The sequence below is a fragment of the Centruroides vittatus genome, unplaced genomic scaffold, assembly GCF_030686945.1.
Source record: "Centruroides vittatus isolate TY-2023 unplaced genomic scaffold, ASM3068694v2 contig_790, whole genome shotgun sequence".
NCBI lineage: Eukaryota > Metazoa > Arthropoda > Arachnida > Scorpiones > Buthidae > Centruroides > Centruroides vittatus.
In genome coordinates this window covers 1,682,539-1,695,213 of record NW_027122510.1, presented here as the reverse complement: position 1 = coordinate 1,695,213, position 12,675 = coordinate 1,682,539, and the positions used below count along the sequence as shown (strand labels likewise).

General features: G+C 33.7%; 2 protein-coding genes across 4 annotated transcripts in view; both read left to right on the top strand.

Annotated features, from left to right (window-relative positions):
- Positions 1-12,675, top strand: part of LOC136981754 (deoxyribonuclease TATDN1-like) — a 63,554-nt gene that overhangs the window by 13,329 nt on the left and 37,550 nt on the right. The gene's annotated exons all lie outside the window — the stretch shown is intronic.
- LOC136981774 (uncharacterized) lies at positions 11,724-12,404 on the top strand. Its single transcript, XM_067278147.1, has one exon. The coding sequence runs from the start codon at positions 11,724-11,726 to the stop codon at positions 12,402-12,404; it is 681 nt and encodes a 226-aa protein (XP_067134248.1).

Sequence of the window (12,675 nt, the reverse complement as noted above, 5' to 3'; positions counted from 1 at the left end):
GTATTGTAGGAGACCTACCTGTATATATGCTACATATACTTTTTGGTATATTCACATTCCTTTTTGATGTTTTCATGTTTTCATAAACCATCGTATTCTTTACCATATGATGACCAGGTTAAGATACAGTATAGCTGCCAGCATGTACAGTACAGTGCCTCCCAATAGTGGATGCCTCTAAATAGCAGACAAACTTCTTGGTCCTGATGATGTCTGCTATTTTAGATTATACTGTATACTTTTTTGCCAGATTTATAAACTTTCGAGAGTGATACAATTAGAAATTGTATATTTTAGAATTTCAGTTTTATTTATTATATTGATAATTAAGTTCTGGATAAAAATTTTGGAAATATTGGATGAATGTTATGTCAGATTATTCTACAATAGAATGTGTAAATTAAAATCTAATAACTCTAATATTAAGTATAACTGGATACTCTTGTTAAAGAAAATATTGGATAATTCTGGATGTTTCAGGAACTAAATGTGATAAAACGATACTTGCCAATAATTATAAAATCTTATTGTGAACAAAGCATACAGAGGGATTGGTCTGAGGCAGAACGAAATGCTCATTGTAAATTATATTATTCACTTAAGTCTCATTTTTACACAGAATGGTATCTTAACTCAAATATAAATTATTTTATCAAATGTATTTTAATGCAATTAAAATTTAATCAAACTTTTATTGTATTATTTAACTATCAGATGAGCCCAGTGTTGCTCAGGCAAGTAAATTAATTCTCATTATAATGGAGAATTAACTTACTTGATGATAACCTTGAATGAAATGGTTAATTTTAAATTCTAAAACCTAAAAAAACTTGTTTGGAACATTATATTTTGAATTTGGAATGAATTCAAATATTCATTCGAATTCATTTACTTTGGATTTAGTGTTTTTGGATTACCTGAAAAGCAGAAATGATTAAAATATTTATTAATTTCCAAAAGGGATACTATGTGTGTCACTATTTACTTTCCTTCTTTATTATTTACACTTTATACTGATTAAAACTAACTCTCTTTCCCTTTTCCCTGGGAGAGTTGAATTTCCAAAAATTCCTTCTTAATGTGCATTTCATGTCATACCCTATTAAAATGCAGTAAAAATGCAAAAAACCGCATTTAAAATAGTATAGTAGAAGCAGAATTCTTTCAGGGTAATCCTTAACCCTCTATCTCTTCCCTGTGGGGGATCTCCAAAAATTTATTATTAAGGTGCATTATCATGGTGTATCCTACTAAAATGCAGTTAAAAATAAAAAGTCACATCTAAAATAGTACAGTAGAAGCTGAGTTTTTTAGTATAAGCCTTAATCCTCTCCCTCTCCCCGGCAGGGGAGAATTTTGAAAAATCCCTTCTTAGTGTACATTTTTGTGATGTACCCTAACAGTGTACCAAATTTCAACTTTCAACTCCTAATCGTTTGGGCTCTGTGCTTATTATTATTATGCTGAGTTTAGAGGGTTATATTCGGTTGACATCGGTGGCTGTGTACTATGCCAGACCAGAGTCAAGGCATAGCAACCAAAACAAAACTAAAATAAAATAAGTGTGTCAATGTTAGTGTCTGTATTCAGGAATTTCCTACAATGTGGCATGTATTCAATATAGTTGTCTTCTTTAGTGTGATGTATGTATTTCTATTCAATTGTAAAGTTCCCAGGCTTTTGTGTAGTGTTTGGTATCACACCTATAGAGAGAGAGAATAACAGGTACAGTACAATTAGCACCCTATCCCAGGAAATAAGGCATTTGTGGAGACAGATGCCTTATTTCCTGGGCAAGTTCTGTGTACTTGCTGACTTTTTCAGTGCATGTATTTTGTATATGTGAGTGTTTGGAATGGATATGTCTATAATGTATGTGATTTTATTGTGTTTGTCAATGAGTGTGATGTCTGGTCTGTTGTGTTAAATTTTGTGATTATGGCTCTGTCATAGTACATTTCATGCATGTTGTTTTCCAATACTGTCTGTGGAATGTATTTGTAGTATGGTTCGTGGACGTCTACTAATTTGTGTTTCTTTGCAAGCTCTTCATGTATTATATTTGCTTCTTGATTATGTCTGTGCCAAGAGCTTGCAACTGGAAGTGATGTGTTGTATAGTTTCTGGCATGATTATTATCATTATCATTATCATCAACCATCTCGATTATATTATAAGATAAGAAAATCTGTATTAATCCTAATGAAAATTGTCCTTGTACTTCAAGTCAAAGTGAAACTTGGGACCATATCTTTTTGTTTTGTAACAGATATGATAATTGCAAAGAAAAATATGATATATCTCAATTTCTATGATGGGAAGATATTATTGCTTTAACCTAAGAGGGTGTACCTTGAAAAATTGTATTGTTCTTTTTGCATGTTTTAAGTTAAGAAAATGAATATATTATTGTATATTGCAAAAATTCATTATATTGTGATTTGTATACTAATAACAATGTTCATACTAATGCATTCCCCCCTTGTAATGGATGAATATGTCTAATACAATACATAAATAAATAAAATTATTGCTGTAGATTATTATCTATTTTTCAATCTGAATATTTTAAGGCATTGAGCTTTTTACCAGTCATTTTTACTTTTGATTGTACTACGAAGTACAATCAAAAGTAAAAATGACTGGTGATGTTCCAACTTTGTACACTAGTCAATTTAGTAACAAAAAGCAAGAGATAAGAATTACCTGTCTTTGGTTTAAGAATCACGAAAGAAATAAGTGAATTATCATCTTAATTAAAGCATAACTTTTGCATTAAAAAAAAGATTATTTCATAAAATAATTTGAATGCCTTTTACTCTCTTAATTTGGACACAGTTATTGTCAACTTTTGAAATTTACATTTACTTCTATATTCTTCACAAAATACACTTCTATAGTAAAATGCATACATTTTAATGAAAGTGAAATATCGGCCAAAAAATCAAGGCATGCTCATGGGGGTTTTCAGGAATCCCCATTTAAGAAGAATTAAAATTAAACAATATATTGTATATAACTTATATGGGGTAGGAAAGAAAGTCATTTAACACCCCTGCTACAGAATATAGAATGTACTCAAAGTTAATTTGCACATTAGACCAAGGAGGAAACAGATTGATGTGTTACATGCATAGCCACTATCTTGATGTCGGCCATATTGAATGCAATTCTGAAACTGTAAATGGGAAAGGGATCACGTGACACATCATTTAGGGTTAGAATTTCACAAGAAATTGATAGCTGAAAGATTTTTATTGACATACATCAAACAGTTACAGAGTTGTGCACCTTACATAATGTTCTCAATGTATATTTTTTGGGTACGTTCTATATTATGAGCAGGAGTGTTAAGTGGATTTCTTTCCCATCCTGTATTTATCTTAGGTATAAGAAAAATACAAGTGTACAGTACTTGTTCAGTTCCTACTGTTTCTGTTACTCTCTATATGTATATTGTAAATAATAATAAACTATGTTAAAAAAAAAATGTTTTTTTCAAAATCCCATCGTTTTAAAGATCCTGCACATTGACCTTAAAAAATTCAAAAATATTCTTAGAATTATTGGCCGTGTCAATAACATAGTAGTATTAAGATAATATTTATGTAAAAATCATTCACCACAGCAAAAAGCTGATTGTTTTAAAAAATACAAACTATATAGAAAATACCAAAAAAACCCGGTAAAAGGCTATTAAAAACTAGAAGGCAGTCAACTTTAGAAAGACAATACACTCTCTACAGAATGGAAGACAAATTCAAAATCCTTTAGAACTTCCATTTTGTTGTAAGGAATTTAAGAACCAATGGAGTCAGAACTTTTCACAATCTTACATATTGTACTTTCAAAAAAAGTGTACGAAAATTTCAAATTTTCTATTCTTTTCTGACTTTTAAGAGGACTAAAAAATTAAAACAACTCTAAACCATTTATAAAATGAAATAGAATTCTCCCAAACAGGTCAAGAAAAACAAAACAAATATATAGAGAGTAAAAATACTTTTTTAATTACTTGATGTTTATCCCTAAATGCATTTCGCCTTTTCTTTGGCCTCTTCAGTAGGGCTTTCTTAAGTACAAAATGATAACCATTCTATTTCATTTTATAAATGGTTTAGAGTTGTTTTAATTTTTTAGTCCTCTTAAAAGTCAGAAAAGAATAGAAAATTTGAAATTTTCATGCACTTTTTTCCACTTTGTGTTTCTCATTACAATTTAATCTAAATTTTACAAGTTTTAGTTTACTTTGATAACATGGTACTATTGCACATCACACTTTAAACTACTTCAAATCTTTGGATTTAAATGTATTTGACAACTTGTTTGGTTTTACTTAGAAAATATCTGATGTTCATTACAAGGGGACAAAAACATTTATATAAGTAAATAATTTTTATTCCTTTACTATTTTTTGTGGTATTTTGTATGTAGTTTTAACTACATTTGTAAAGTAGTTGAAACTACATATGTAAAATGACCAATTACATAATAGAATACTGATATTTATTGAAATTTTATTGTTTGAGAAAGCACTAACTTTATACTGTATGCATGCATCAAGTAGGGTTGCCATACATCCCACATACACATATTTGAAACTGTCATCGTATCTAGTTGTCAAAGTCTTGTGTCCTGTAGTTCCAAATACCTTATAAATGTACTGTATTTATTATAAAAGTAATCAAATGTGTAATAATTATCATAAGGGTAATTAAACACATGAACATTCTCTTGCTAGACTTGAGCCACATGAATGATCTTAATAAAAGAATTTCTGTTAAATTTGCTAACTAGCCAAACTCAGCAAAAAGTACAACAGTGACATTTTCTCTTATGACAATTTAATCTGACACAGACAATGATGAAGATACTTACAAAGCATTTGTTCATTCTACTTATTTATCTGCATTGTTATTTTTGTGTCTGTGTAAAGTAAATTAAAAGACAAAAGAAAGTGCCATTTTCTTGAAGATTATCCCAAAAAATGGTCATTCATAAAAAAAAAGGTCAGATGAAACAAAATGTTTAGTTGTAGTATCTATATTTCAATTTCTTGTGGCAAAAGATCTGATATATAACAGCACTTATCAACAAGGATTCATAATTTGAACATAGAATTAGCTTTCACTCCAAGCGATATTTCAACTTTATGATCAAAAATGACTGAAGACGACCTCTTGCTTAAAACAATAAACTCCAACTGTAGCAGAAAACTGGAACTGTACATGCAGATAAGAATTACAACCTCAATGCAAAATTTCCAGCAAAAATTCAATATTTAAATGTTTTCAGCCTTTTAAAAATAGAACGCAACGCATTCTATTTATAGAACAGTTTTTTCATTCTACATTTCCTGATGAGGGCCGATGAAATAGAAATAGTGGCCAAAAACATTTGAATATTGAATTTTTGCTGGAAATTTTGCATTGAGGCGTCTTGGTGCAATATTCTATGCCAAATTTTAATTGTCTAGAATTGCAGTTACTAAATTAACACAAATGTTTGTGATATTATTTATTTATATATTAACATATGAATGAATAATTCATATGTTAATATTTGCATTGTAATTTGTTAAGTGCGATTCTAGACAATTAAATTTGTCATAGAATATTGCACCAAAATGCCTTTTGGTTTTAAGAATCATAAAAGAAATAAGTGAATTTCTTATACTCTAAATTCCAGTAAAACAATTAATAAGATGATAATGTTGGTAATCATACATTATGTTCAATTTTTATTAAATAAATATTGTAATGTGATTAAAATTTTAGAAGTGTCTATTTTTTATTATGTAAGTCTATTTATTATGAAAGCTTTCCTGTTATGAATGTAAGGAAAGAAAAAAAAAAAAAGATTATTCTGAAAGTATAATTATCTTTCCTGTTATTTAAATATATATAATATTGATCAAATAATCAGTTGTTGTTATATTATTTCTGTTTTGTATCTGCACTCATCTGTATAAAATTTCTCATATCTTTTATCAAATTTATCTTTAAATAATACTATATATATATATATATAATTATATAAATAGTATTATCCTGTTATTTTATTGAAAGGTGTGCTAAAAATACTGAACTGTCTATTTGTCTCATTTTGATAGTTATCATAAATTAATTCTATTTCTTATTTAGGATCAAGTGTTTAATCTTTATAGACAAATTAACCATTTGATCTTTAATAAGAAATAAATTTGATTTGCAAATTAAATTTAAAGAAGTTTATTAAAGTAAATACAGAATATCATTCTCTTCTAATTACTATAAATTTTAAATATAGAAATCTTATGACTTACAAGTTTTGAAATCTCTATAATATTTAGTATATTTAATCTTTATTTCAATTTTTTTTTTTCTTGTTTTGATGGATTTTAATTAACCTTGCAATTTTGGACAATGATTTATAATTAGATCTGAAAAATGATATGTAATTAAAAATTATTATTAATACATACTTAATAGAGACATAATTATAATCATAAAAGAAAAAAGAAAACCATTAAATCCTTTATGATATTAGAAAATGATTGTTGGAGAATTTCCACCAATCCATGTGTTATGATTTTTTCCTAATGTAACTTTCTCAGATTTTATCTTTGCCAATTTTATTTATCACCAGGTTTCTTAATATATTATTAGTTTCATGATTTATTTTACAACCACATCTGTATAATATTGCTGAAGTATAATTAGTCAATGAGTATATATGTTACCGGTAAAACCCAATTTTACGCCAAACTAGTTTAGAATTACTATTCAAGTATATTAATGGTTAAATATATTAATGGTTAAAATAAAATTAAAAGGCAATCAATTAGATGAACTATATTTATTCAAACATAGTCTACTTAATTATAAAAAACGGGGTTAATGTTACCCTAGATATCAAAGGTGGCAGCTTGTCTCTGATTCCAGCAGTCAGAAGACGGAACACTGGGGACGTGCATTCTAACCTAACCTAACCTATTCTAATAAATTACCATAATTATTAGCAACCAAATTATTAGAATGGGTTAGGTTAGATTAGAACATGCGTCCCCACTGTTCCCTGTCTTCTGATCGCTGGAATCGGAGATGAGCCGCCATCTTCGATACCTAGGTTAACATTAACCAAAAATGGTATTGATTAGAAGTGACACAACACTTGTACAAAACTATAAAATAAAAATAAGATAATCAGTACTTATCAGTTTGTATTTTTTTTTATTAAGCCATGCACTTTTAAAGGTAATTAACTTTCGAAAATATTTTCAAAAATTCAAACGAAATAATAAAAATAACTTTTAAAATCAAACTAAAATTAAAAATGAACTTATTTGTGTTTTATGATGAACTTAAATTAACCATTAATATACTTGAATAATAATTCTAAATTAGTTTGGCCTGACATGCTTATGCCAAACTAGTTTGGCGTAAAATCGGGTTTTGCCAGTAACATATACATTTAGCTGAAATACAGTTTTGAATAGTACAGTAAGTGGGGTGCCCCATTGATTAGTATTGTGTCTTCTGTGAGCTATAGACTGTCTTTTTATCGTTTATTTGCTGCGTTCTGTCTGCTCTTTAGTGGTGCTTATTACTGATCCAGGGGAAGCAAAGTTGCACCTCCTCGTGGTCCTGCCTGTTAGTAGCCCAAAAGGGCGAAGCCAAGCAACTCTTGCATTTGTGTGATTTCAATAACAGTCCTTTTCAGGACTATGTCGGCCAAGTGGCCGCACGTTTCAGATTCAGACGACGAGGTGTCGTCGCAGGGAGATATGGACACTTTAGTGGAAGAAGACAAGGTGAAAATCGCGGAAAGATTCCGCGATGATGTTCGAGAATATATGGTCAAGAACAGTGCCTGTTGCCTAGGCACGGCGGAGCATGTGACTTTTGTGTATGCACAGTTCGACAAGATCATCGATCTGCTGCGAGAGAAGACTCGAGACCCGCTGCAAGCTGCAGTGCTGAGTTTACAGGAAAAAATCGACAAGGTCCTGGAGACCAGGAACCAAGCTGGGCCAAGCTTTGCACAAGTCGTCGCGAAGAGAAGCTCAAAACCCAAGAAAGAAATTATCCTCGTCGACCCAGAAAAGGGCAATGAGGATGCAGAGAAGACAAAAGAAATTCTCAAAAAGAATATTAGCCCAAAGCAGATGGGCATTGGAATACAAGCAGTGCGTAAACTAAGGAGAGGTGGAGTGGCCATAGAGGTCGCAAGCAATGAGGAAAAGAGAAAACTAAAAGAAGTAATAGAAACTAAAACAAGACTTAAGACAAGAGACCCCCTAAAGAGAAGGCCTAGAATAGTGCTTTATGGAGTTGGCACAGACATCCCAAAAGGTGAGCTTATTGAATGCTTATTCGAACAAAATGACATCATAAATGAAAACATAACAGTCGAAGAGTTCCGCAAAGAAGTAGAAGTGAAGTTTCAATTTGGCAATAGAAATAAAAGTACAACAAACTGGGTAATAGAGCTAAGCCCAGTGATACGAAAGCTGATCATCCAAACTAAAAAGATCAACCTGGGATGGTCCAGGTGTGGTGTGGAAGATTTTATTTCTGTCACGCAATGTTTTCAATGTTGCCGGATCGGGCACATTGCAAAAGACTGCAAAGAAACAGGACCGACCTGTAGTCAGTGTGGTCATAACCATAAATATAAGGAATGCAATAGAAGAGACAAACTGGAGTGTGTGAATTGCAAAAGAGAAAAGTTGAGAGACACATGCCACAATGCATGTTCAAAGAAGTGCCCACTTGTACAGAGAGTTAGAAAGATGTTAATTGCTAAAATAGACTATGGTGAGTAAGGCCGTGGGCTGTGCTAATGACCGAATGTTAAGAATAGTACAAATCAACGTACAAAGATCCATAAGTGGGACCTCAGCATTATGTAAAACTCTAGAAAAAGCAGACTTGGCATTATTACAGGAACCCTACTGTTCCAGAGGGGTGCCTGCATGCCTTAAGACTACATATAGAACTTTATATAACAAGGACTATAGTCCTTCTACAGTGGCCATCTTAAACTGCCCAGATATCCCAGTGGTTTTCCACAATGAACTTAGTAATAAATTCATTACCTGCTTTGAAGTAGGTAATAGTGTTAAGAACTATATATTCTTAAGTATATACAGCCCAATAACCAAAGATCTCAGCTCGATATTGAATGAAATAGATGAAATGATTAAGCGCTTTAAGACCAAGCATATTGTCATATGCGGCGATCTGAATGGCCATTCCGAACTCTGGGGAGACCCGAAAAACGACAAACGTGCAGAACAAATACTAGAGTTTGTCAATGCAAATGATCTGTACATATTAAACCAGCCGGACTCATTACCAACGTTCGACGCACCAATCGGTCGAAGCTGGATCGACTTCACGATCTGCAATAGCAGTGCACTGAGACAAGTAAGCTCATGGCAGGTCTCCCCGCTTTGCAGCCTGAGCGACCATAGTTATATTTTTTTCGAAGTAGGTCTCACTGACGAAGTGGATGGTGAAGAAAGTGCACATTATGCGGTTAACAGAGCTAACTGGCTGCTCTTTGAAACAAAGATACTGAGAACTACGGATATTGGAAAACTGATCAACTGTAAAGATAAAAATGAAGCAGAAGATCTACTAAACAACTTTCAGAAAACCCTTCTACAAATCTGCGACGAATGCATCCCAAAAAAGAAGAAGGGACAGGGTACAGTTCCCTGGTGGTCAAACGACCTAACTACAATGCGAAAGAAAAACAATAGACTGCGAAGACGGTATCAAAGAGCCCGAAACGAAGACGAGAGAAGGGCAAAGAGACGAGAGTACATTGAAAATAGCAAAACTTATAAAGCAATGATCAAAACACGAAAAATTGAGTCTTGGAGGCATTTCTGTACCGAGAGTACTTCAAAGCCATGGGGCTTTTTATATAAGGCTTGCACCGGCAAGCTTAAGACTCCAACCTTCTTAACATCAGTAAAGCATGGTGATACGTACACTGACGGAGTAGAGAATACGGTTCATAGCTTAATGGACACGTTCTTTCCACTGGATGATCAAGAAACAGACACCATCATTCAGAAACATATCAGACATGATGGTGAAGCGGAGTACAGGAACAAAGTGGACCCAGAGTTCACTAGTGAGGAGATTGAGAATGCAATACAAAGGCTCAGGCCAGGAAAAGCCCCTGGGCCGGATAACATTGTAGCAGAGATAGTGCATAAGTTATGGGAAATAACTCCATCTTACATGATAGCACTATATAACATGTGTTTAAGACATAGATTCTTCCCTATGATATGGAAGATAGCAAAGTTGGTGATAATTCCGAAGGGTGATGACCTGGATAGAAGCCAAGCTAAGAGTTACAGACCAATTAGCTTGTTACCGATGCTGGGAAAAGTGCTAGACTTCCTTATAAGCCAAAGAATAATGGCTCAGGTAATAGAAAAACAATTTTTAAGCGATAAACAATTTGGATTTCTTCCAGACAGGAGCACTGATGATATAATTAATAAAGTGGTGCGCGGAATTGAGAACACACTGATGGAAAAAAAGTATTGTTGTGCCATCAGTCTTGACATCAGGGGGGCATTTGACCATGCGTGGTGGCCCCTGATACTCCAATCTCTGAGAGAGGCAGAATGCCCCGAGAATATCTACTACGTTACAAAGAACTATCTTCATGATAGGAGAGTTATCTACAACACAAACAGGGCAAACATAAGTAGAGAGTTAAACAGAGGATGCCCTCAGGGGTCGAATTCCGGCCCACTATTCTGGAACTTGGCATATAACCATTACCTACGAATTGAGAAGAGGCCAGACATTATAGAACTGGCCTACGCAGATGACACAATTGTCATCTTTGGGGCAAACTCACGTAGGGAAATTGAACAGAAAGGTGACCATGTGCTTGGAAAGATTAAAGAGACTGGGGAGCAGTTTAAGCTCTCATATAACACAAAGAAAACTAAGGCCATTGTCTTCACGAAGGGTCGAACACCAGACCTTTACAAGAGAACCCCTACTATAAGGATGGGTGATGATAGCATAAAAATTGAAAAGCAACTAAAGTATCTAGGTATTACCTTAGACAATAGACTGACATGGCTCCCACATGTGGTAACAACTAGAGACAAGTGCACGCATATGTTTAATGCCCTGGCAAGAGTAGCTAAGGCTACTTGGGGCCTAGGACACGAGGCCATTGACGTTATCTATAGGGGGGCTTTCATCCCACATATATCATATGGGGCAATCGCCTGGTATCAGGCAGTCAATAAAGAAAGTATAAGAAAGAAACTATATAGTGCACAAAGATGTGCCTTATTAAGACTCACTAAAGCTTACGGTACAACCTCCACGGAGGCGCTACAAGTGGTGGCAGGAACCCCACCAATAGACTTAATAGTCAAAGAGAAAGCCACTCTCTACCAGTGCAGAAAGGGGAAAAACATAACAGTTAACGGAATGGAGTTATCGCAGGCAGAAATAGATCTAAAGCCTACAGCAGTACTGTTGCCAAAGCCATACAAACGGCAAACGATATGAATAGCCAATGATAATGAAAGTGGCGATATCGAGATATTTACGGACGGCTCGAAGATAGACGAGGGCATAGGTGCAGCCTTCGTAGTGACAAGAGACAACATACAAATATGTGAAGGAAAATATAGACTTGGAAATCAGTGTTCAGTCTACCAAGCTGAATTGCTAGCGATAGATAAAGCAATGGAATGGGCAACTACAACCTACCACACCGGCCGTATTATTATAAATTCCGACAGCAGATCGGCCATAGCTACACTTAAACAGTTTACTGTTAAAAATGGAATGGCACTTAAGATCAAAACAGCTATTAGCGAGAGCAGTCTGGATATCAAATTTCGCTGGATAAGAGCCCATACGGGTGTTATGGGTAATGAGAAAGCAGACTTATTAGCTAAGGAAGCAACCTGCTTATCTGAAATAAACTTCGATAAAATCCCTATATCAGGGGTTAAGAACATGATAAGAAACGATACTCTAATGGAATGGCAAGAACGCTGGACCGACTCGAATAAGGGTAGACGCACGTTTTGGCTATTGCCAAGTGTGGAAGAACGGATTAAAGATCTTCGTTGGCTTCCAGTTGGCCATCTTACAAGTCAATTATATACAGGCCATTGCAATTGCTACAAATACCTTCAAAGAATAGGAAAACGTAGAACCGCAACCTGTTCATGTGGAGAAGAGAATCAAGACCTTGAACACTTACTCCTTAAATGCGGCAAGTACGAGAAAGAACGTATTGAGATCTCGACTTTACATCGACAATGTAATGGCGACTCTAATCTTGACATGTACCTAATGATACGTGATAAAAAACTTCTACCTGACCTATTGACCTTCGCAAGAAGAATCTTGATGTAAAGGAGGGGAGGAAGTTACCTCCCTAGCCTATAACCCAGCAAGTAGCTGGACCTCTGTAAGACAGACAAGAGCGCTGTCAGTGTTTTTATGTATTATTTTATACTATCCTGTTTGTACGAATACATGTTTAATTGATAGATAAAGATAGAAAAGAATTAAAGAAACGTCATCCTTGTAATGTGAAAGTGGAACAAGGTGATTCTGATCCCCAAAAGGGGAAATGATGAAAAATTAACGAAAAAAAAAAAAAAGTACAGTAAGTGGACCTAAG

Bases quoted from the DNA above. Each gene is read 5' to 3' on its own strand.
- LOC136981774 (XM_067278147.1), top strand. From the start codon at position 11,724: ATGGAATGGGCAACTACAACCTACCACACCGGCCGTATTATTATAAAT.